This window comes from Lineus longissimus, chromosome 6 (genome assembly GCF_910592395.1).
Source record: "Lineus longissimus chromosome 6, tnLinLong1.2, whole genome shotgun sequence".
Lineage (NCBI taxonomy): Eukaryota > Metazoa > Nemertea > Pilidiophora > Heteronemertea > Lineidae > Lineus > Lineus longissimus.
This window is the reverse complement of record NC_088313.1, coordinates 11,721,608-11,744,357: the sequence shown is the minus strand read 5'-3', so window position 1 is coordinate 11,744,357 and position 22,750 is coordinate 11,721,608. Positions and strand designations below refer to the sequence as shown.

General features: G+C 41.8%; 2 protein-coding genes across 2 annotated transcripts in view; one reads left to right on the top strand and one right to left on the bottom strand.

The window, feature by feature from the left end:
* The window catches only part of LOC135489966 (neuropeptide F receptor-like), a 112,478-nt gene that overhangs the window by 56,435 nt on the left and 33,293 nt on the right, over nt 1–22,750 (bottom strand). The window lies entirely within an intron of this gene.
* LOC135489765 (uncharacterized) lies at nt 16,453–17,921 on the top strand. The gene is made up of 3 exons (XM_064775281.1): nt 16,453–16,883; nt 17,228–17,313; nt 17,526–17,921. Exons 1-3 carry the CDS (start codon nt 16,454–16,456, stop codon nt 17,601–17,603), a joined length of 594 nt encoding a protein of 197 aa, XP_064631351.1. The 5' UTR covers nt 16,453; the 3' UTR covers nt 17,604–17,921.

Here is a 22,750-nt window from a genome sequence, read left to right as displayed (position 1 = left end):
GTGGCAAGGTGGGGGTCAACCGTTTTTAACGAGATTAGGTATGCAAGATCCTTCCACTAAGACATCAATACACAGCAATTGATGACTCTCAAAAATCACTAGCAACCGAGTTAGGGGCAGGCCTAGTTAGGGGGCTTGTTTTAGCTTTTTTCCCCCTATTTTTTGTGTATTTTTGGGTCAATGTTGGGCACTCCTGCAGAGACTAAAAAAATAGCTGGATTTTCCCCCTTTGTATGATGGAAGTATTTGATGAGATCTTCCATTCTGCAACAGGTCATTGAGTAACACTTCATACTTTGGTCGTGCTAGGCCTAGTAATTATGCATACCTAGGGGCAGTGCTTAGGAAGATCTCTCTATCGACGCTCATATCTCCAACACTGCAGGTCTTTGAATGCTGTGGCTTGCACATGATAAAGGCAATGATACCTACTTTCAAAATCAGAAATAAAATTTCCGGCCGCTTTTACTGTTTTCCCAGGATAAACCAAGGAAAAAGTGCTATTTTCCACCAAAATGACACTCATTGGCTAGTGCTGCCACCTTGTGTACACTTGATGAATTATAAAATAAATGCATAATGAACACATAATTTATGCTTGGTGCTGGCCATGAGGATTAGTAGTTACTGTCAACCACCATGATCACCCCCCCCCCCCCCCCCCATGCCTAGGCCTACTAACCTATTTTAAGTAGGCCTACCGGTAAATAACTCCACTTGCATTTTTCCCCCAAAAAAGAACAAGCTCATCACTACAAATTTGCCCTTGATGAAAGCCCTTTGGGGAATTGGGCCCCATAGGTCCTGAAATGCTGATTTGAATTTCAAATAACATTTCGGCCTTGGCCTACCTGATGGCAACGTAATTGAATAAGCTACATGTAGCCTTCTTACAGTCCGAAAACCTAAAGAAACCCCCCTGTTGGTGAGGATGCTAATGTTGACCCATTCATTAGCCTGTGTCATGCTGCCAGAGCATGTTGTAAGGGTTGGACCCCCCCCCCCCCCCATGGCTAAGGCACCTGAAGGGCATGTGGTATGACCTACTAATACATCTTTATCAACCCATGCAGGGATCATCCTGTTCCTAAGAACCTTGCAGAAGTGCTCTTACATACTAGTAACACCTTCCATTGCTAAGGAGCCAATTGACCAAAGGTGCAGTTCCTACTGTAATTACTGTTTGATGAGGACAACCCTGCAGTTGGCTGCACCGTCAGAGTACTGCTATTGGAAGTTTTTAGCTCCTTGGTTGGTGGTGAAATGTTCTCCTGGAGTTGCTCTAGCATTGGCTAAATTGTACATATACATGTACTGGAATGGAGAAGTTTTTCATGAACTGAGTTACGGTACTGTCCAGTCCCTTAGGAGAGATCACAACTTTCCACATGCTACACTTGTACCTGTCTGCAGAGGACAGTGCTGCCACCTAAGAAGCAGGGACACTTTTTTTTTACAAATGGGTGATTTATTTACAAGCTAATATAATGATACATAAAAAAAAGGCTATTTTGCAGACAATAGCCAAACCACTACTAACCACTACTAGGGAGGGACCAATACTAGTAACACCTCATTTACGGTACTACATGTCAGGCCCAAGTGCAGGATAGTATCAGGAGAGAGTCCCACTTTCCAGTAGCAGGCTTGGTTGTTCAAAACTGACATTAGCGCACTAAGTATACTGACATTAAAAATCTATCTTGGCATTTACAATTGTTTACTGAAAGCCAAAGTTCAAATTTATCCCAAGATATCGCTATAAAATCATTTTTTAACCAAGCCCCGCATTTTACCTGATGAACCATCCGCTAGATATACTAGAACATCAAATCTGGATGTCCTTCATATTGCAGGTTATGTGAGTCAAGGGAGACAAAAACACAGCATGTAACAGTTTTAGGAAATTCACCATGTATTTTTTTAGAAAAAGAGAGATGTATTGTAGAATGCAAACAATGCATTTGCAATCAATGGCGTGGAAAATCTCAGGTCAAGCCTGATGAATGTACATCCAATAAAGTCGTACCCTTTCATTCTAAATCAAGAATTCTTGATGTGTAGCTGACAACTTTCACTGGGCTAATTCTGCCCAGTCATGATTCAAAGACCAACATTTCAGAAAATCTGTCTCCACCCTCTTATCATTTCTCTCTCCCAGCTCAAGAGTGCTTGACCAGCAGTCCTTATGATACTGTTGCAACAACATTACCCATCAAATTTGCCCTTCTGTCCCGTCTGCTGGGTTTTCTAAGGCGTTGGCTGGTTGAACAGAGGAAGAGGCAACAGCGGACTGAAAAAAGATATTGATGGAGAATCAGGTTTGGCTTAGAATCCCTCATTGCCAAGGTAGGAGATGGGAGCCAGAATGGCATCAAAGTTTTCAGCTTAGTCCCTCCTCTCTCATCAGTGACCTTCTTACATGTAAGTCAGTCGCTGCAGGCAGAATTAACCGATATTCACTTTGGCTTGCCCCGAATCTTTCCCCTTTTTTTCATTCAACTCACCTCTGTAGCCATGGGTGCTGGTTCTACTTCTGGTTCTACATTTGCCACAGATACTCGATGTTTAGCCTCACATCCTTTACACAGAGCTGAAAAGGCACCAGATTATGGGGGTAATGATAATATGATGTACAATAGTGTGAGGACATGATGATGATGACAGACTTGTTTTGATAATGCGACCGGCCATGCTGATTTTGTACGGCAGTGAAGCATCACCTCCAGTGGCACTGGCAGGGAATCATAACTGGGACTTCCTGATCATCAAGCCAAGGCTCCAATCAACTTTCTAGGAAGAACACAAGTGAAGTGGTAAATCGTTATCACTCAGTTGGTTTTGCACCAAAGTTAGGTTTAGTCAGAGTGGGTATCATTACAGGCCTACTGCTTCTTTTCTACTTCAGTGATTTTGAGACTGATCCCTTACCTGAGCGAACTGGGACAAAAACTCCCCACTTGATGTATATTTCCCGAGACATCACTCGATGAACTGAACCACCATCTTTTCTGGGCTTCCGACTTGTTTTAGAGGGTTGATGAAGTGGGTGCTGGCATCTCCTTTGCTGATTCCATGATAAACTCAACTTGTATCGGTGGTTCGGGCATATTGTGGTGTCCAGAACTGGAGAACTCATATCAAACACGCCAGCACGAAGTGCTATGAGCTCCCATTCACTTTTGACTTGACTGGCTTTCCTGGAGGACATCCAACGCATCAAATGGGAGTGCACGTCCTTCTTACATTGTTTCAAGGGGATCACACTCTTGTCATTGGGGTATGAAGCGTCAGTACCACACTCGATATCCTTGGATATGACAGCAAATCCACATTTCAACTGTGATTTTTCAGGTTCCATTTTCAATAGACTATCACACAATGTACACGTGCATGTACACAATGCATTGTAACTGTAACTGTTGTTGTTGTTGTCGTTGCTTTTTTTCGTTTCCGCCTAGACCGCTAAGCCTCTACAGGGGTAATAAAGGCCTCTAGGTTGTTTGAGGGAGTGTGTGGGAGGGGCAAGAGAGAGGGGGGTTCACTAACATCTAAAAATGTAATTTTATTTGGAAAGTATGTGTATTTCGTCAGTTATCTGAGGGAATGGGCAAAAAATGGGCACCAGTGAGAAGGGCGCGACTCGACCCCCTCACCGGAAACCGTAAGGGCGGCCGGATTTTTTTCTTTTGCAAATTAAAAAACAGCATTCTGACTTCCTTACCTGGAAGTGGCATCACCTAAAAAACTGCAGTGTTGGAGCTAAAGGAGAGTTAAAATTGCCTTTTTACTGAAATTTGAGATTGCATTGTTTTTGGGACGTACTGTACCTGTCATTAAAATGTACCTGGGGCAAAACAAAAGGCATGAAAAGGTAGCTCAGATCATGTACTTTCAATTTCAATAGGCGGTGTTTAGTGATAATTCTGTTTGATGCACGAAAATTGACAAAAGACTTAGCCTATTTTGAGGGATAATGCATGTTTTTTTAAAAGGAAAATGAGTAGGAAATGGTTAACAGCCGTACCCCAAAACTGCGGGGTTATTTTCGAAACCAATCCACCAGCCTTCATAGTACCCTAGGACAGGTATGTGGTAGAAATTACAACTAGATCTGTTGACCCCCCACCTTGCCACCATTTGCATGATCCTGCATGGTGGTATCATGGACTGACACTTAAGTCAGGGGGACGACTTAGTAAGTCGGGGGGACGACTTATTATCTCGGGGGGACGACTTAGTAAGTCGGGGGGACGACTTATTATGTCGGGGGGACGACTTATTATCTCGGGGGGACGACTTAGTAAGTCGGGGGGACGACTTAGTAAGTCGGTGGGACGACTTAGTTAGTCGGGGGGGATGACTTATTAGAGAGGTTGCGGACCGTCCCCACTCCCACTCCCACTCCGAGGTGATTCCGTTTTGGCGTATTACGTCATCACTTCACGAGGGATTTCCCCGTCTTGCTCCATGAACTCGGACGATTTTACGAGTTGGAAGCCGCGAACTCGTAAGTGTTCTCCCACTTGCATTATCTTAGCTTTTAGACATTTAAATCAAGTGACAATGAAGAAGCAATATCCCTTACACACTGTTCTAGCACGTCACCTAAGTTGTAACAAGATTTTTTGTGTAAAAGACGTAGAAAACTTGTTGTTTTTGAAGTGTTCAAAATTGTGTAGAACGGCCGTGTACTGACTGTGCGTGTACATGTATACATGTACATTACGTGTTGGTTTGTTTGAAACTCTGTTCCCCTCTGTACTTTTTGGATCTAGTTATCTTAGGACTGAAGTAATTCGTAGTTTTACAATAGAAATACGCACATGTTACAGAGGAAACGGCTTTTTACTAGCTGTAAATCACCAAAATTGTAGAATATTTCGTCTGCTTTATTTACTTTTTTTCTCGTACGTCGTTAATTTGGTTGATTTCCAGTTTGGCCGTATGACTCGCAGGCTGGCTGAATGACGTCTCTCAACTCGGTTCCCGTTGGTGCGCGCAACCTACTTTTCGACGTCACGAGTTCCGAGAACGACTCGAGTTGAACTCGGAGTGGGAGTGGGAGTCGGGACGGTTCGCAACCTCTCTATTATCTCGGGGGGACGACTTATTAAGTCGGGGGGACGACTTAGTAAGTCGGGGGGACGACTTATTATCTCGGGGGACGACTTATTATCTCGGGGGGACGACTTAGTAAGTCGGGGGGACGACTTATGAAAGCGAGGGCGAGGCCTGGCTGTGACTGTCTCATCTCTCTCGCCATATCAATAACTAGGCAGTGCGGCGAAGACTGATGCGGCCTGGCTGTGACTGTCTCATCACTCTCATCATGTTGTCAACACGGTGGAGCAGCCAGGACTGATTCGGCCTGGCTGTGACTTCCTCATCACTCTCATCATGTTGTCAACACGGTGGAGCAGCTAGGACTGATTTGGCCTGGCTGTGACTTCCTCATCTCTCTCACCATGTAGTAGAGTAAAGCAGTCGTTTATTTTATAAAAACTGAATTCATGAGTTTTTGATAAAAATACATAATACTGTACATTCTCATAATTATTTGATCAAAATCAGCTGTAAAACCCATGTCATAATATACATGTAGGTACAGCACATATAAAGTCAAACAAGGTGGAAAATACATATCATGATATTATGTCAGACAAGGTAACTGAAATAATACTGAAATAATTGACATGTCGCTAAATCCATTATTTCAGACTTTATTCTTAATGATAGCCTTTAACACTATATATAGTAAGGGACGGTTCATATTCCTACGTCTGTGGGGAGGTTAGCAATACATTTGAATAGGCGAAACAGGAATAGGCGAAACAGGAATAGGCGAAACAGGAATAGGCGGAACAGGAATAGGCGAAACAGGAATACACCGCAAAAACTGCTCATATATTCATGTTGAATAAGAATTGTTTATACACATCTGGTTATGTAATAATCACACAAAGCGACCCAACCCAGCGGAGGTGTTAAACCCTGCTGCTCTCTGTTGGATTAGTAATAGGGAGGAACAGCCTCCTTGCTATTGTTTGGTGTTGAGGAATTAGGCTCACGCTCTGTCGGGAGCAATGGACGGTCTTGACGGAAGATAGAATAAAATCCGAATTGGGATCAAGGGCTCTAGAAACGTAATGTACTGATATTCGCAAAATCCGCAAAAATAAAACCCTCGTGACAATGTTATGTTTGAAGTTATTACCAGAAAATATTTCTGGATTTGTTGCCGCGAATCATAAGTTAAAATGAAAGGGATATTTTCCTCCCAACAGGTAGGTCAGATAAACAAGCCAATATTAGCATATTAATCAATAATTATTCCAAACGCGTAGTAAATATTCATTGTTTCAAATTCCAACTCCCACTTGTTTTGATATAATTGGATTTGTTTTCATTTTCTGTTATTGAAGAAACATGCACTCTATAGCAAGTACTTGCAATGTGCTTCCTTTTATCAAAGGTATTAAACATCACCAAAATTTAAATATCATCAAACTCCTGTGCGAGGATGCCAGACCTAATAGTAATTCTTTAAAGTTCTTTAGCATTATGTACTTCAAGCCCCACCGTTGTTTTGACGTAAGGAAATATGGCTTCTCAATTTGTTTTGTTACAATCCAGACCTTGACTTGCAAGGCCAATTCCAACTCCCTGCTTCAAATGTCGCCCAAAAAAATACGGATTATCAAACAGTTCGTTTAATTCAACTCCAAGCCGAAGATGCAAAAACCTTCATATATCTGCCATTTTGTAGTGTTCTTGGCTCCCAGCCTTTGTCGTTCAACAGGGTACGTGTTATGGCTGCTTAGTTTGTTTCGTTACAACATCAAACCAGACTTACAAGGCCAATTATAACTATGTATCCTCCCGTCTTAAATGTCGCCGACTGACGCCACCGGCAAGTGGCTCATTCATAACCAAATAGCTACTTCTATTGTATCAGTTTACCGAACGGACAAAATCATTATATATGTAAAGATTTTATTCGTAACAAGTAGTTTCTTCTCAGAATTAATGATTACATATCGGATAAACAATGGGATATAGATATCATTACCTCTACAGGGTCGCCCATGATTATTTTCCCTTGCACAATAAAATTCTATTGTGTATCCATTGTGTGAGGGAAAATAATTCTGGACCACCCTGTAGTATACCATCAAACAACGTGTGTCAAACCCTTGACGAAATGTACAGCATGCATTTGTATGCAATTATTTTAAACTGAAATTGATCGGCTATTACTCACTCATAATAAACGGCATCGTACAGTCCTACCAGAAAGTAGATCTCCATCGTTTTTTATATATCATAAAGATAAAATAAGATATTTGAATGTGGTTTTCAGCAGAGTATGGTATATTTAGTTGGTCATATATCTGTTGTATTTGGATGCACCTAATTCCATCCTTTTATTATGTACATGTAACAGACATTTCAAAAAGGGCCCAAAATCACCTTTTTTTCAAATGCCTTTTCCAAAATTTTCATAAAGCCCACGAACTGTGCTTTATGACCATCATTTTTTGGCCCGTACAATTCAATAGAATGTGTTCAATAGTGACAAATGCACATTTCTGATTAGGATTTTTATGTTATGGCTTTAATCTCTTCCATTACCTTTTATAAGACTTCCAATCATTCAGGTATGAGCTTGAGTTACCAAGGGCCATGCAATTATAGTGAAATAAACTCATATCAGATGTCATATTGTGAACATGACTATATTCAATGGGCTTCAAAGTAAACACTTCCTACTTTTGTGTGCACATCCAAAATTTAAATCCGGTTGAATCATTGGCATGTTAGGTTTGTTTGGGAATCAGTTGCAACAGACAGCCCTTGAACAACCCTCTGCTTATAATTGTAATTCTTCAAAATGAAGTTTAGCAGGAATTTTCTAATGAATGTGAAAAAAAACCTTTGTGGCATCACAGTTCACCGATACTTTGTGAAAAAGAACGAAAATAAAAAAAGAATAAAAAAGTTACTATTTGAACATTTTTTAAAATTGCCTGTTACATAACGAAGAGAGAGGATTAGCTAGTCAAAAAATTACAACAGATATATTTTAATATATCTGTTGTATTTTTTTGTTAAAACACCTTAAAATATATCATTGTCTGCTGAACACCGCATTCAACCATCTTATTCTATCACTGGGATATTTTTCTAAAACCTGTGGACGTTTACTATTTGCGTTTTTGTGTCGAAATCAAAAACCACAACATGCTTTGTATTGAAACTTACGAGGTGTCTAGAGAAGATTAAAATGGCCAATCCTGTTAAGTTATTTTGAAATCCAGTTCATAGTAGCAGCGCAGTTGCCATGGAAAGTGCGATCTGTGTGATGAAAAACGATTTCACCATAATTATGCTGCTTGATTTACCGTGTACAGATATATGTAGTGTACATTGCATATGGCAGAATCAGATCAAATTGGGATGAGCTGCGCGCGATATACAGATAAATGACATGTATGGGCGGACGCAACGGAGGTATTACCGCTGGAAGTTCAATATGACTCAAAGGGAATGAGAAACAAACATTATTTTAATAATTAACATTATTTTGAAAGGTTTGATGACATCATCACACGTTTTGGCGTAATCATAAACCTCCAGATGGAATTTGCTCATTTTATGAAGTCTGAAGTATATTGGCCATGCGAAGAACTTCAGCTTTGTGTCGAATCCATACTTTCAGCACAAAATATAGTTTTTCGAGGTTTTTAGCACCTGAAGGACGGGGCTGCCATCAGCGAGACGAAGATGAAACCCTCGGTAGGGTAACATCGGATCCTGTCCTCACCTGTTTATATTTCAACACAACAAAAAAAGTTCCACAATTGGCAAGAGCTCTGTATTAGATACTGTGTACATTACGTGTACATTACTGTTTATAGGTTTTGGTAAAAAAGTACCCCTAGGGCCAATCTATCCTCACCAAGTTTTATATGTGTTAAAAAGAACCCTTTACAAATATTATCATAATAATAGGTAAAGGACAATATGAGTGCTTTCTTCAATCCGACTACTGCACTCACCACATTATGTGGTTTCCTATTGTTTAGTGTACAACAAAATAACCGGATCCATGATGCATAATAACCCTTTACGTGCCTACCAATACTTAACGCTTGCAAATAAGATTTAACTAACTTTCCCACACAACTGGCCTTTCAAATAGAGTAGACGGTTGATCCTATTATCGAATATGGACGAAATGACTCAAAGCCATAACAAGCCACCGGGAGATTTGGGTAAGGAATTGTTATTTTGCCCACATCTTGGACGAAGAACTAACGACGAAGTGCTTGTGCGAATGGATGCGTGGCAAGTGCCCCGAGTATACCTGTTTATTCTATATAAACGAAGGGCCTAAACCCTGATTGGACAATTGGTAATAAACACCTCTAAGAACCCTGTTACATGGGTCATGGTCGATGGTTCAGTGTTGTGATAGTAGACAGCATTCCCCAACATTCTCCTGACCATTTGAGGATAAAATTACTCCAATACTATACTGATTAGCAAGAAAAAAAGAAAGGAAAATACATGTAACACTGACTTCACACTGATGAAGCCCACCACACGACCCAATATAAACCAGTAAAATCGCTCAATCCAAAGCGGAGCACCCGAATAAGGTAAATCAACATTGCCTATGATAACTACTCATCTGTCAGAGCTCTTTATAGCCAACTCACCAATACCGTTTATTCAACTCTCATCGTACAAGATGGGTTGAACAATTCGCCAAAGGATCTACCTCACTGATCCATATATTACTACTACAGATGATTCCTAGTTATGAAACTCTTCGGATAAAACAATCCAAATTTTAAAGGACTGCGGTGAAATCGGCTCTTACGGAATAATTGCTGGCAAAAAGACATTATGTGAACCAACCACGTTTAAACATTCTATTCTAATGAGCAGAATGAACATTAGATAACACTTATATACAGTAAGGTCACAGTTTATTGGTCGTCCCCTGGGAATTACCAATTTGGGGCCCACAAAAGGGAAAATGGGAAACGCGGCGTGCATAACTCACTGCTAGCTGTTAGGGCCTATTCAATTTCTCATTCAAAACGAATAGAATCCTCTTTTGTCAACAAGTGATGTAAAAAGTGGACTGCATGCCCGTGATTGTGTCATACAGTCTTACATAATGCTTGCTTTTATTTTTATTTACATATAAGGCAATACATGGAGTCGCACCTGCGTACCTGTGTGATATAGTCAGACTGAGGCACCATTCCACCTACCATCTCCGCTCTGTTATTGCTCCAACTTTGGTGGTCCCTCGCACTAAGTGCAAAACCTTTGGTGACTGTTCTTTTTACAAGTCATCACCGGTTCTATGGAACCAGCTACCTTCCAACATCAGGCTTGCTGGTTCCACAGACATTTTCAAAACTCTCCTGAAACAACACCTTTTCAGGGAGTGTTTTGCTTTGTAAAGCGCCTGAGAATTTAAGTTTTTCTTTTAATTCAGGCGCTATAGAAATTCTTATATTCATTCATTCATTGCTCCTAGGTTTGTAGGACCATGCGGTCATATTGAAAAGAAGTTCATTGGTAATTAGGCTTCACCTTGTAGTCCTAACAGACATTGTCATTACACAATCAGGCGTAGTCACATCCAGCAGGCATTTGGTTTAAGTGTGCAGTTAAAGCAAACTGGAACCGCCAAACCAGTTCGTATGACCTCGTTTTCATTTCCCGCGTATCGGGTGATCAGAACGAGGCATGAATGAAACATGGCGCCTAGCTGTCAATCATTCAGTGACGTCACTACTATGGAATTTACTACGAAAATTCATGAATGAAAGATCGCATGACTCACGTGATTCTCACATGATTCTCAATAATAACAAATTGAACTGCGCATGCTCGGGCACTGGGGGCGGAGCTACAAATCTGAACTCGAAATGGAAGTTGGAAGTTTGACTTTCTCGGGCGGTGAAAGTTGAATAAATCGCTCGGCGGTTCCAGTTCGCTTTAAGTAAAGGTGTTTGAATACTCGTTGTGTAGTGGTCAAAGTTGTACATGTGGCCATGTTACCAAAGAAGACCTTCATTACAATCCCAATCCCTTATGACGATTATTTTGACATTGAGATGACCACCGATGAAGAGACAGCGATGAATGATGATGATGATGATGATGATGATGGTGACGGTAGCGATGGTGAAAATGGTACTGATGGAGATGGTAGCGATGGTGAAAATGGGACTGATGGTGATGATGAGGCAACTGCAGTTAATCCCCATTACGCTGCCCTTCCTCGCAGACACAATAGCCACACTGTTGAGGCAAGGTCAAATCATGTTTTGGACTTTGAAACTGCAATTCAGCAGCGAACAGTTCTAACTGTTGCCCAGTATGCACAAAAACTTCGTTTGTCGGTGACATCACTAAGGCGATGGATAGCCAACAGGGAAACTTTACGCATTTCGTCGCAGGATTAGAGACGATCATGATGGCTGCTGGCCTCAGGTAGAAGAGGCAGTGCGCAATATATTTTTAGATTATCGGCGACGAGCTCTACCAGTGTCCCGGGCAGACCTCCAAACGATGGCAGAGGAGGAATTCAGACAGTGGTGACAGCGATTTGACGAACAGCAGCGGATTGCATATCGTTTACGCAGACCAGAACGATCTGATGTTCATGCCTGCGTTGGTTGACTGAATCACTTCATGAATCGCAAGCGTATTACTTTTCGAAGAACGACAAGGAACATTGCAGTCCTTCTTGCAGATGCCGTTCAGCGCGTTCAAAGATTTCAGCAGGGTGTGCGTGACACTGTAAATGAAATTCATGTTAACGCGATGTATAACCTGAATGAGACGATCGTGCAACTTGAAGTAAAAAACACGCCGGGGGGGGGGACAACTGTCTACTCTATTTGAAAGGCCAGTTCCAAATACAACTTTCACTTACACTACATCGTATCACTTTAATGATTTTTACCATTTCTCGCCTACATATTTTACCAAAATAGGCTTTTTCCGGCACCACCTGAGCTGACCTCAGTTCATAAAAAGGTATGATGTAATGATACGCAGCAGTACAGTACTGTGTTGATCAGAAATACACAGAAAACAGTCAAGAAATGCGACACACACGGGATCAGAACGACCCAACAAGTCTAAGTCACTGGTCACTTGAACTTGTCCACATCCTCGAAATGACAGACGTTCATTCAGCACGGCTAAGAGGAATCGATCACAGTGACGATTGAGGGTCGTCGTTTGGTAACAGTAAGGGCTGTTACGGTAGAAGGTTATCTGCAATGGTGCAGCGAGTATCGCAGCAGATGGAAGTCATTCGTGGCTGGCCATGAGGCGATAAAAATAGACGAGTGAGGGTCGTCATATTGTAGCAGAGTCTCTAAGCTTATGGACATCAGTCGTAATTGGCCATTGGGCGGTGGATTGGCCAATGTGGCGTGATAGTGTATTCATTTTGTACAGATAAGAGCTGTATTTCGGTGGAAGGCTTCCATATCTGCAAAAGCGCAGTTAGTTTCGCAGTTCAGCGCTGTCATTTCTGGCTGGCTGTTCGGTTATTGAAAGTATGTAAGTCACGACACTGTCTGACAAATAGAAATATCCCATTTTTATAAAGATCATGCGTAATTCCAGCTGAAGACATGTTTTAGAAATATACATGGTGCACGTGCTGTGTCAGTGCGTGTACAGAACACTGTTGGATAAAGAGAATCTTAGAAATAAGGTCGTGTCCTGCAGCATATGAAAGATTTTGAGTGCATGTCGCAAAGGAGGCTATCGTGTAGGGTATATCATCCAATGCGTAAAACTAAGCCATTTGTGCCAGTTTGTCTTGGGTCAGTTTCACCCGCTGGCTCTGCATGTTACTGTATTTTTAATTCTGCTCAATTTTGATCGATTCCCGGTTTCAAACATCGTATATTTGAAACATGGCAGTGGGTGCGAGTTGATCTTTGGCCTTGACCCGGGGATATCTAAATCCTTTTGTGGAAGCTCGACTTTCACATTGGTAAGGGGCTGGGGATTCTTTCCTTTACGTCTATAGCTAGTAATATACATGTATAGTCATAAAGCTGAATCTAATAAAAGTGCCAAAATGGGAGTTAATTGACTGTTAATCCCATCCGAGCTGTCGGTTGAACAGTGCGGTATAAAGAAGACACCTTCTGGATATCTTAAACGTAACGAATCCCTATCCTTTGACCCACACTAACCCACTACTTGAAGCTATTCCGGAGCAAAGTATACTATTGTTTGCGAAGAAGAAGTATTTAAAGTATTGGGAGAAGGAGGATAAACATAATAACGAAGATTGTTATTGCACTTGTCAACATGGTCAATATGCTTGATCCTTTCCATTCCCCAATACACAATGTGAACGAGGGAAGAGGGGTGGCACTCACGATGCTATTACACCCCTAGTGTATTTAAACCCCACGAGTGAGTGATCATTTGTCATTCATTGTGTGTTCGCACGAGTAAATGAGCGGAGAGAAGAACTTTTAGGTAACTGTTGGATAGTCATTATCAATTTCTTGCGCCCCAACCCACCCACCCTTTATAGAAGGTGCGCCTCGATTCGCTTTTTTTTCAGGAAATATGCTTGATCCTTTCCATTCCCCAATACTCAATGAGAATGAGTGAAGAGGGGTGGCACTCGATCAGGATGCTATTATATCTTGACCATGAATAAAAAACTCAGCGAGCATCTTCTTAATCAGCGAATAGGGCTCCGACCACACTCGTTTCTTATACGCGTTTCATCAATACGTGCTTCAGTTGTGCTCTCTGCAACCATGCCAGACATGGCTAGAATTTGCCAGCTCAACATACCGTACTTCGACGGCTGATATAACGTTATGCAACGGTTTCAAATGGTTGATTCAGGAAACGGCTTTCAAAGAGTTTTTTCTGGACATAGTCGGGGCAGTTTCCTAATAGTCGTCTTGTCCAAGGTCCCCTGCTAAAAGAGTTCCATTTCTCCCGGGTTTCGGCACCGAATGTTCAGAATACCCCGCCGATCCGACTGAATATCGAGCATACCTCGAACATGGCAGGGTCCACGGACAACGAATTGACGACGAAGTACTTAGGCAAGTGCCCCGAGAATACCCGTTTATTCTATATAAACGAAGGGCCTAAACCCTGATTGGACAATTGGTGAGGTTTCGCAACCACCCGGTTAGGCCCTACGACGACGTTTATCTATTGTGTGAGTTCACCCGAACAATAGATAAACGTCGTCGTAGGGCCTAACCGGGTGGTTGCGAAACCTCAATAAACAACTCTAAGAACCCAGTTACATGGGTCATGGTCGAAGGTTCAGTGTTGTAACAGTAGACAGCATTCTCCAACACAATTTATACCAACCCAAGAGATTTGGTGCCTTCAAACCTCTGTGGTCAAAACGATGCTTTTACATAATCCATGGAAACATTTAGACGACGGTTTAAGAATAGTAAGTGATTGACGATTACCGTACACTTTGAACTAGGAAACACAAACCCTTCTATTCAAAAGAGAGCATCGTATGGGCAAGCTCTCATATCATTCAAAGAATCCTCTTCAGCACCAAATATCACGGAGATGTGTGGCAATGTCTCATAACCTTTTCCTCATATAAAAAAGAACAGGTTTTGTTCAAGTCATGCTTTGGTAGGCTTCCGCTTAATCGGAAATCACCTTACAAAAAGTTGTTTTTTCTTCCGTTTCCAATTGACCAAACATGTTCGGTGGTCACCATCAGAAAACTTTTTATATACATCTACACACTGCTCTTCCTTAAGACACTTTAGATAATGATTCAATATTTTCCCTCCGCCAACTGGATGGCTCTTGAACTGGGAGAAGCACACTACAGCTGGCGTTCGGATACATATGCGTACTATATTAATGTATATCGAATGGATAGTCTTAAATACGTTGTGTATGTAAATAATATCGGTAATATGGTCATTTCTATTCAATTACTGCACGAGATAACATTTGCCGGAAGATGATGTACCTTAAGTACTACTTAATACACGAATGGTAGTAATTTCTATACATAAAAGTACCGACTGGCTGCGACACGGCTATGGTATACAATAGAAGGTCAGTCTAATGAATATCATCGGTTTCAAATTGGCGAAAACCTTTATTACTTCTCAGCGCACAAAGATGACGGGCCCAGTGATTGTGAGAAATTGGGCATTAGGATATTTTGGACCCCACAGACTTTGATCTTTAATATACTTTGTGTCGTTACTAGCCATGCATCTTAAAGGGAAGTGCCCGGGAAAAAAGGGGAGTTTTGCACGGCCCGGTCAAAACCTTAGGCGAGAATAAGGTTTCATTGATAAATATAAGGAGTTTCAAGGCCCCCAAATCACTTGTAAGGTTCAATAGATACTGGCCTTTCATTGGTTTACCGTTTGCGTATCATTTACATACTCTCATCTTGAAAAATATGACAATATTTACGATCACGTTATTGATTTTTGCAACATTTTCGGTAACGCGCCCCTTGCGGATCTGTAAGGTACCATTCGGATGCTTGAAAAATGCCTCGTCTCGTCGATTCGCTCGCGGATAAACGCATCAGGTTGACTGCAGCAACTTTTAAGTGTCAGTCCATGATACCACCATGCAGGATCATGCAAATGGTGGCAAGGTGGGGGGTCAACAGATCTAGTTGTAATTTCTACCACATACCTGTCCTAGGGTACTATGAAGGCTGGTGGATTGGTTTCGAAAATAACCCCACAGTTTTGGGGTACGGCTGTTAACCATTTCCTACTCATTTTCCTTTTAAAAAAAGATGCATTATCCCTCAAAATAGGCTAAGTCTTTTGTCAATTTTCGTGCATCAAACAGTATTATCACTAAACACCGCCTATTGAAATTGAAAGTACATGATCTGAGCTACCTTTTCATGCCTTTTGTTTTGCCCCAGGTACATTTTAATGACAGGTACAGTACGTCCCAAAAACAATGCAATCTCAAATTTCAGTAAAAAGGCAATTTTAACTCTCCTTTAGCTCCAACACTGCAGTTTTTTAGGTGATGCCACTTCCAGGTAAGGAAGTCAGAATGCTGTTTTTTAATTTGCAAAAGAAAAAAATCCGGCCGCCCTCACGGTTTTCCGGTGAGGGGGTCGAGTCGTCTCACTGGTGCCCATTTTTTGCCCATTCCCTCAGATAACTGACGAAATACACATGCTTTCCAAATAAAATTACATTTTTAGATGTTAGTGAACCCCCTCTCCATTGCCCCTCCCACACACTCCCTCAAACAACCTAGAGGCCTTTATTACCCCTGTGGAGGCTTAGCGGTCTAGGCGGAAACGAAAAACAGCAACGACAACAACAACAACAGTTACAGTTACAATGCATTGTGTACACACACGTGTACATTGTGTGATAGTCTATTGAAAATGGAACCTGAAAAATCACAGTTGAAATGTGGATTTGCTGTCATATCCAAGGATATCGAGTGTGGTACTGACGCTTCATACCCCAATGACAAGAGTGTGATCCCCTTGAAACAATGTAAGAAGGACGTGCACTTCCATTTGATGCGTTGGATGTCCTCCAGGAAAGCCAGTCAAGTCAAAAGTGAATGGGAGCTCATAGCACTTCGTGCTGGCGTGTTTGATATGAGTTCTCCAGTTCTGGACACCACAATATGCCCGAACCACCGATACAAGTTGAGTTTATCATGGAATCAGCAAAGGAGATGCCAGCACCCACTTCATCAACCCTCTAAAACAAGTCGGAAGCCCAGAAAAGATGGTGGTTCAGTTCATCGAGTGATGTCTCGGGAAATATACATCAAGTGGGGAGTTTTTGTCCCAGTTGGCTCAGGTAAGGGATCAGTCTCAAAATCACTGAAGTAGAAAAGAAGCAGTAGGCCTGTAATGATACCCACTCTGACTAAACCTAACTTTGGTGCAAAACCAACTTGAGTGATAACGATTTACCACTTCACTTGTGTTCTTCCTAGAAAGTTGATTGGAGCCTTGGCTTGATGATCAGGAAGTCCCAGTTATGATTCCCTGCCAGTGCCACTGGAGGTGATGCTTCACTGCCGTACAAAATCAGCATGGCCGGTCGCATTATCAAAACAAGTCTATCATCATCATCATGTCCTCACACTATTATATTGCACATCATATTATCATTACCCCCATAATCTGGTGCCTTTTCAGCTCTGTGTAAAGGATGTGAGGCTAAACATCGAGTATCTGTGGCAAATGTAGAACCAGAAGTAGAACCAGCACCCATGGATACAGAGGTGAGTTGAATGAAAAAAAAGGGGAGAAGATTCGGGGCAAGCCAAAGTGAATATTGGTTAATTCTGCCTGCAGCGACTGACTTACATGTAAGAAGGTCACTGATGAGAGAGGAGGGACTAAGCTGAAAACCTTGATGCCATTCTGGCTCCCATCTCCTTGGCAATGAAGGATTCTAAGCCAAACCTGATTCTCCATCAATATCTTTTTTCAGTCCGCTGTTGCCTCTTCCTCTGTTCAACCAGCCGACGCCTTAGAAAACCCAGCAGACGGGACAGAAGGGCAAATTTGATGGGTAATGTTGTTGCAACAGTATCATAAGGACTGCTGGTCAAGCACTCTTGAGCTGGGAGAGAGAAATGATAAGAGGGTGGAGACAGATTTTCTGAAATGTTGGTCTTTGAGTCATGACTGGGCAGAATTAGCCCAGTGAAAGTTGTCAGCTACACATCAAGAATTCTTGATTTAGAATGAAAGGGTACGACTTTATTGGATGTACATTCATCAGGCTTGACCTGAGATTTTCCACGCCATTGATTGCAAATGCATTGTTCGCATTCTACAATACATCTCTCTTTTTCTAAAGAAAATACATGGTGAATTTCCTAAAACTGTTACATGCTGTGTTTTTGTCTCCCTTGACTAACATAACCTGCAATATGAAGAACATCCAGATTTGATGTTCTAGTATATCTAGCGGATGGTTCATCAGGTAAAATGCGGGGCTTGGTTAAAAAATGATTTTATAGCGATATCTTGGGATAAATTTGAACTTTGGCTTTCAGTAAACAATTGTAAATGCCAAGATAGATTTTTAATGTCAGTATACTTAGTAGCGCTAATGTCAGTTTTGAACAACCAAGCCTGCTACTGGAAAGTGGGACTCTCTCCTGATACTATCCTGCACTTGGGCCTGACATGTAGTACCGTAAATGAGGTGTTACTAGTATTGGTCCCTCCCTAGTAGTGGTTAGTAGTGGTTTGGCTATTGTCTGCAAAATAGCCTTTTTGCTATGTATCATTATATTAGCTTGTAAATAAATCACCCATTTGTAAAAAAAAAGTGTCCCTGCTTCTTAGGTGGCAGCACTGTCCTCTGCAGACAGGTACAAGTGTAGCATGTGGAAAGTTGTGATCTCTCCTAAGGGACTGGACAGTACCGTAACTCAGTTCATGAAAAACTTCTCCATTCCAGTACATGTATATGTACAATTCAGCCAATGCTAGAGCAACTCCAGGAGAACATTTCACCGCCAACCAAGGAGCTAAAAACTTCCAATAGCAGTACTCTGACGGTGCAGCCAACTGCAGGGTTGTCCTCATCAAACAGTAATTACAGTAGGAACTGCACCTTTGGTCAATTGGCTCCTTAGCAATGGAAGGTGTTACTAGTATGTGAAATGAGCACTTCTGCAAGGTTCTTAGTAACAGGATGATCCCTGCATGGGTTGATAAAGATGTATTAGTAGGTCATACCACATGCCCTTCAGGTGCCTTAGCCATGGGGGGGGGGGGGTCCAACCCTTACAACATGCTCTGGCAACATGACACAGGCTAATGAATGGGTCAACATTAGCATCCTCACCAACAGGGGGGTTTCTTTAGGTTTTCGGACTGTAAGAAGGCCTACATGTAGCTTATTCAATTACGTTGCCATCAGGTAGGCCAAGGCCGAAATGTTATTTGAAATTCAAATCAGCATTTCAGGACCTATGGGGCCCAATTCCCCAAAGGGCTTTCATCAAGGGCAAATTTGTAGTGATGAGCTTGTTCTTTTTTGGGGGAAAAATGCAAGTGGAGTTATTTACCGGTAGGCCTACTTAAAATAGGTTAGTAGGCCTAGGCATGGGGGGGGGGGGGGTGATCATGGTGGTTGACAGTAACAACTAATCCTCATGGCCAGCACCAAGCATAAATTATGTATTCATCAAGTGTACACAAGGTGGCAGCACTAGCCAATGAGTGTCATTTTGGTGGAAAATAGCACTTTTTCCTTGGTTTATCCTGGGAAAACAGTAAAAGCGGCCGGAAATTTTATTTCTGATTTTGAAAGTAGGTATCATTACCTTTATCATGTGCAAGCCACAGCATTCAAAGACCTGCAGTGTTGGAGATATGAGCGTCGATAGAGAGCTCTTCCTAAGCACTGCCCCTAGGTATGCATAATTACTAGGCCTAGCACGACCAAAGTATGAAGTGTTACTCAATGACCTGTTGCAGAATGGAAGATCTCATCAAATACTTCCATCATACAAAGGGGGAAAATCCAGCTATTTTTTTAGTCTCTGCAGGAGTGCCCAACATTGACCCAAAAATACACAAAAAATAGGGGGAAAAAAGCTAAAACAAGCCCCCTAACTAGGCCTGCCCCTAACTCGGTTGCTAGTGATTTTTGAGAGTCATCAATTGCTGTGTAATGATGTCTTAGTGGAATGATCTTGCATACCTAATCTCGTTAAAAACGGTTGACCCCCACCTTGCCACCCTCTGCATGGTGGTATCATGGACTGACACTTAATTGTTGGAGACAGAGAAGGAAGGAATATGATTATCAGTTTGATGAAGACTTTGCAAAGTTTCTTCTTGGGACTCTTGAAAGTCTGCCTCTACCAAATATCCCGATGGAAGCTCATGTTCATTGCCCGCAATTCTGGCAAATATCTTGAGTCGTCATGGTTGTCAAACAAGTTTTGGATAATATGCTGCTCCATTTCTTCTGTACTGTTCGGGTCAGGGGCCTCGCTCTCCACCGGCCCAGAATCCACCGGCGACTCGAAATCCATACTACTATTCTCTCCATCTTCCATTTTCTCCTCTCTCCAACTCACTACTATCGCTATTGACTGCGTAACATACACTAACATTCTTTCGCTATCATTGCTAACTTCATTTACTACAACACTGGCCACTTTGTAGCCGATTATGTAACCCATAGTGGAAACACCTGACAGCGCCGCCCGGCATGATCCACGTGCTACTGGCATATTTACAACTCGTAGTAAATAAGGTTGTAAAAATATGCAAATGAGATGCCGTATATGGAAACCATGACGTCACTAAGCAGTTCTTATTTCTGCTACGGGTGGCGCTGTTGCTTGCTTCTGGAGGCGCTATTCAACATCTTTAATAGTTGAGGAGAAAAAGGTAAAAAGGAAATATCCAGCATGCAAAAAGCAAAGGGCAATGGGGCTAGATAAAGAGTGTTTCAAGAAGGTGTCATGGCGGCATATGATACATTCAGAAAAGCACATGGCTAAGTATCAAATTGTCACGTGATTGTTATGGGTCCGATAAAAAGAGGCGATGGCGGTGTGGTTGTATTTTACAGAGTTTGCAAATGGCTTTAATGGTGTTGTCCGTGTCAGTGGTGAAGTAGATGGTCCTATCAAAGAGGTTAATGAGTTTGTTTGAAATAATTTTATTACTTTCAATAATATTGTAACATACAGATGAATCCCAGGGCTAGGCTATCAAGCATTATTAGCCCTGGTTATTATTACATAGAGAAAAGTGAATGATGGCAGAGAAGAATTAAACAAACAAGGATATGATAATTGAAAACAGGCTTCATAAGTTAAAGAATGGCGAGTTCAGCAATAAAGGTGCTGACTCTAGTAACGATAAAGATATTGTCTACAATAGACAATCTGTAATGGCCATTCAATAACAACTGCAGCCTGTCTTCTTGGCAAAGGTTGTAGAATATAAAGGTGAATGATGGCAGCGTATTCAGGTCATCAAAAAGATCAACCCTAAGCATGTCGGCAAGAGGGCAATTGAAGAAGAGGTGGCGTGTGGTTTGCGCCTTGTGTCCGCATTTACAGTAAGGGTCGTTAACATTTACAAAGTTATGAGAAAACAGGTGGTTTTTGAATATAAGGTCACATCTGGTCCTATTCAAAACGATTTCAGCTTGACGGGGTAGGTTTAGTTTGAGCGTAGCCATGGACATTTGATTCCTGCCTAGGAATAGTCTTAAGTGGTATTTGAAAGAGTTTCGAGAGTAACGAGTTTGGACATCTATTGGAAGGGAAGACCAGTGCCTAATTGAGCTGGGTATTGTGGATTTTGTGAGATTCTGCGACATGTTTCTTGGAAGATTGTAGGTTCTGCGATTTCTAAGACGTCCGTCAAAGACGGGGTTTCGATACTGAACAAATTCATTATGAACGTAAGTGGGTATATTGTTATGTTCAACATCGTACATCAGGATTAACTTTTTCTCCGTTCTCCGCCTTCCAAGGGTCACCCAGCCCAGACAGTCAAGAACCTTGGTGGTATTAGTGCCCCATATGCAACCACTTACAATCAGGGCAGCCCGATAATGAACCTTATCGAGTCTAGATAGTAAAGTGATGTTTGCCGAGTCGAAAATGACAGAACCATACTCCAAGTGAGGTAATATGAATGAGAAGAAAAGCTTCTCGAGGTGTTTGGACTGTAGTGAACCCTGCAAAGTTTTTAATGGGTTCAATAAGTTGTTACATTTACCCACGACATACAAAATGTGATGCTCAAACGACAGTGTTTCATCCAGTATGATACCAAGATGTTTGTGAGACTGGCCACGGGGGATAACACTCCCATTTAGTTCAAGATAGCCAAAGTTGCGGACCTTACGACGAGGTGAGTGGTAAATAACCTCCTTGCTTTTCTCAGCTTTGAAGTCTAGCTTCCATCTTTTCGACCATGCAAGAAGACTGTGAAGGTCTTCCTGAATTAATTTTGTTGACAGATTGATGTCCTCTGCGTAGCTTACTGGCAGAAATAGTGAGCAGTCATCGGCATAGATATACAAGGTACAGTTCCTAACATATTCACTTAAATCATTAATGTAAATGAGAAACATGAGAGGCCCCAGTATTGATCCCTGGGGTACTCCTGAGTTTACATAGCCTGGTTGGGTCAGGTTGGATAATGTTTTATTAACCCTGACTCTGACACCTCTACCATTCAAATAGGACTGAAGGAGATTAAAAATATTTCCAATAATGCCATAACCTTTGAGCTTCTTTAGCAAGAGATAATGTGGTACGGCATCAAATGCCCCTGAGATATCGAGAAAGACGCCCCTTGTTACCCGTTTTGCATCATTGTTTGACAAGATATTGTGAACAATGGCGACAAGTTGTTTCTGAGTATCGTGACCTGGCAGGAATCCGGATTGACGTTCAAACAACAAGTTATCCTCCTGAAGGTACCTCAAGATAGCCTCATGCACTGTGCGTTCAAATACCTTTGACAACGAATTCAGTAAGGTTACCGGCCTGTAGTTATCGGTCGAACATTTCGATCCCTTGTTTTTGAATATGGGAACAACAATACCCACCTTCCAGGCTGAAGGGAAGTGACCTGACAGCAACAATAAGTTAAATAACCGACTTAACGGTTCGTCCAGGGAACCAGCAACCAGCTTTATCATTTTGTTAGTAATACCAT

Bases quoted from the DNA above. Each gene is read 5' to 3' on its own strand.
- LOC135489765 (XM_064775281.1), top strand. From the start codon at position 16,454: ATGGAACCTGAAAAATCACAGTTGAAATGTGGATTTGCTGTCATATCC. The intron at 16,884-17,227 runs GTAAGGGATCAG...GTGCCTTTTCAG, and splicing joins TTTTGTCCCAGTTGGCTCAG to CTCTGTGTAAAGGATGTGAG. The intron at 17,314-17,525 runs GTGAGTTGAATG...ATCTTTTTTCAG, and splicing joins CAGCACCCATGGATACAGAG to TCCGCTGTTGCCTCTTCCTC.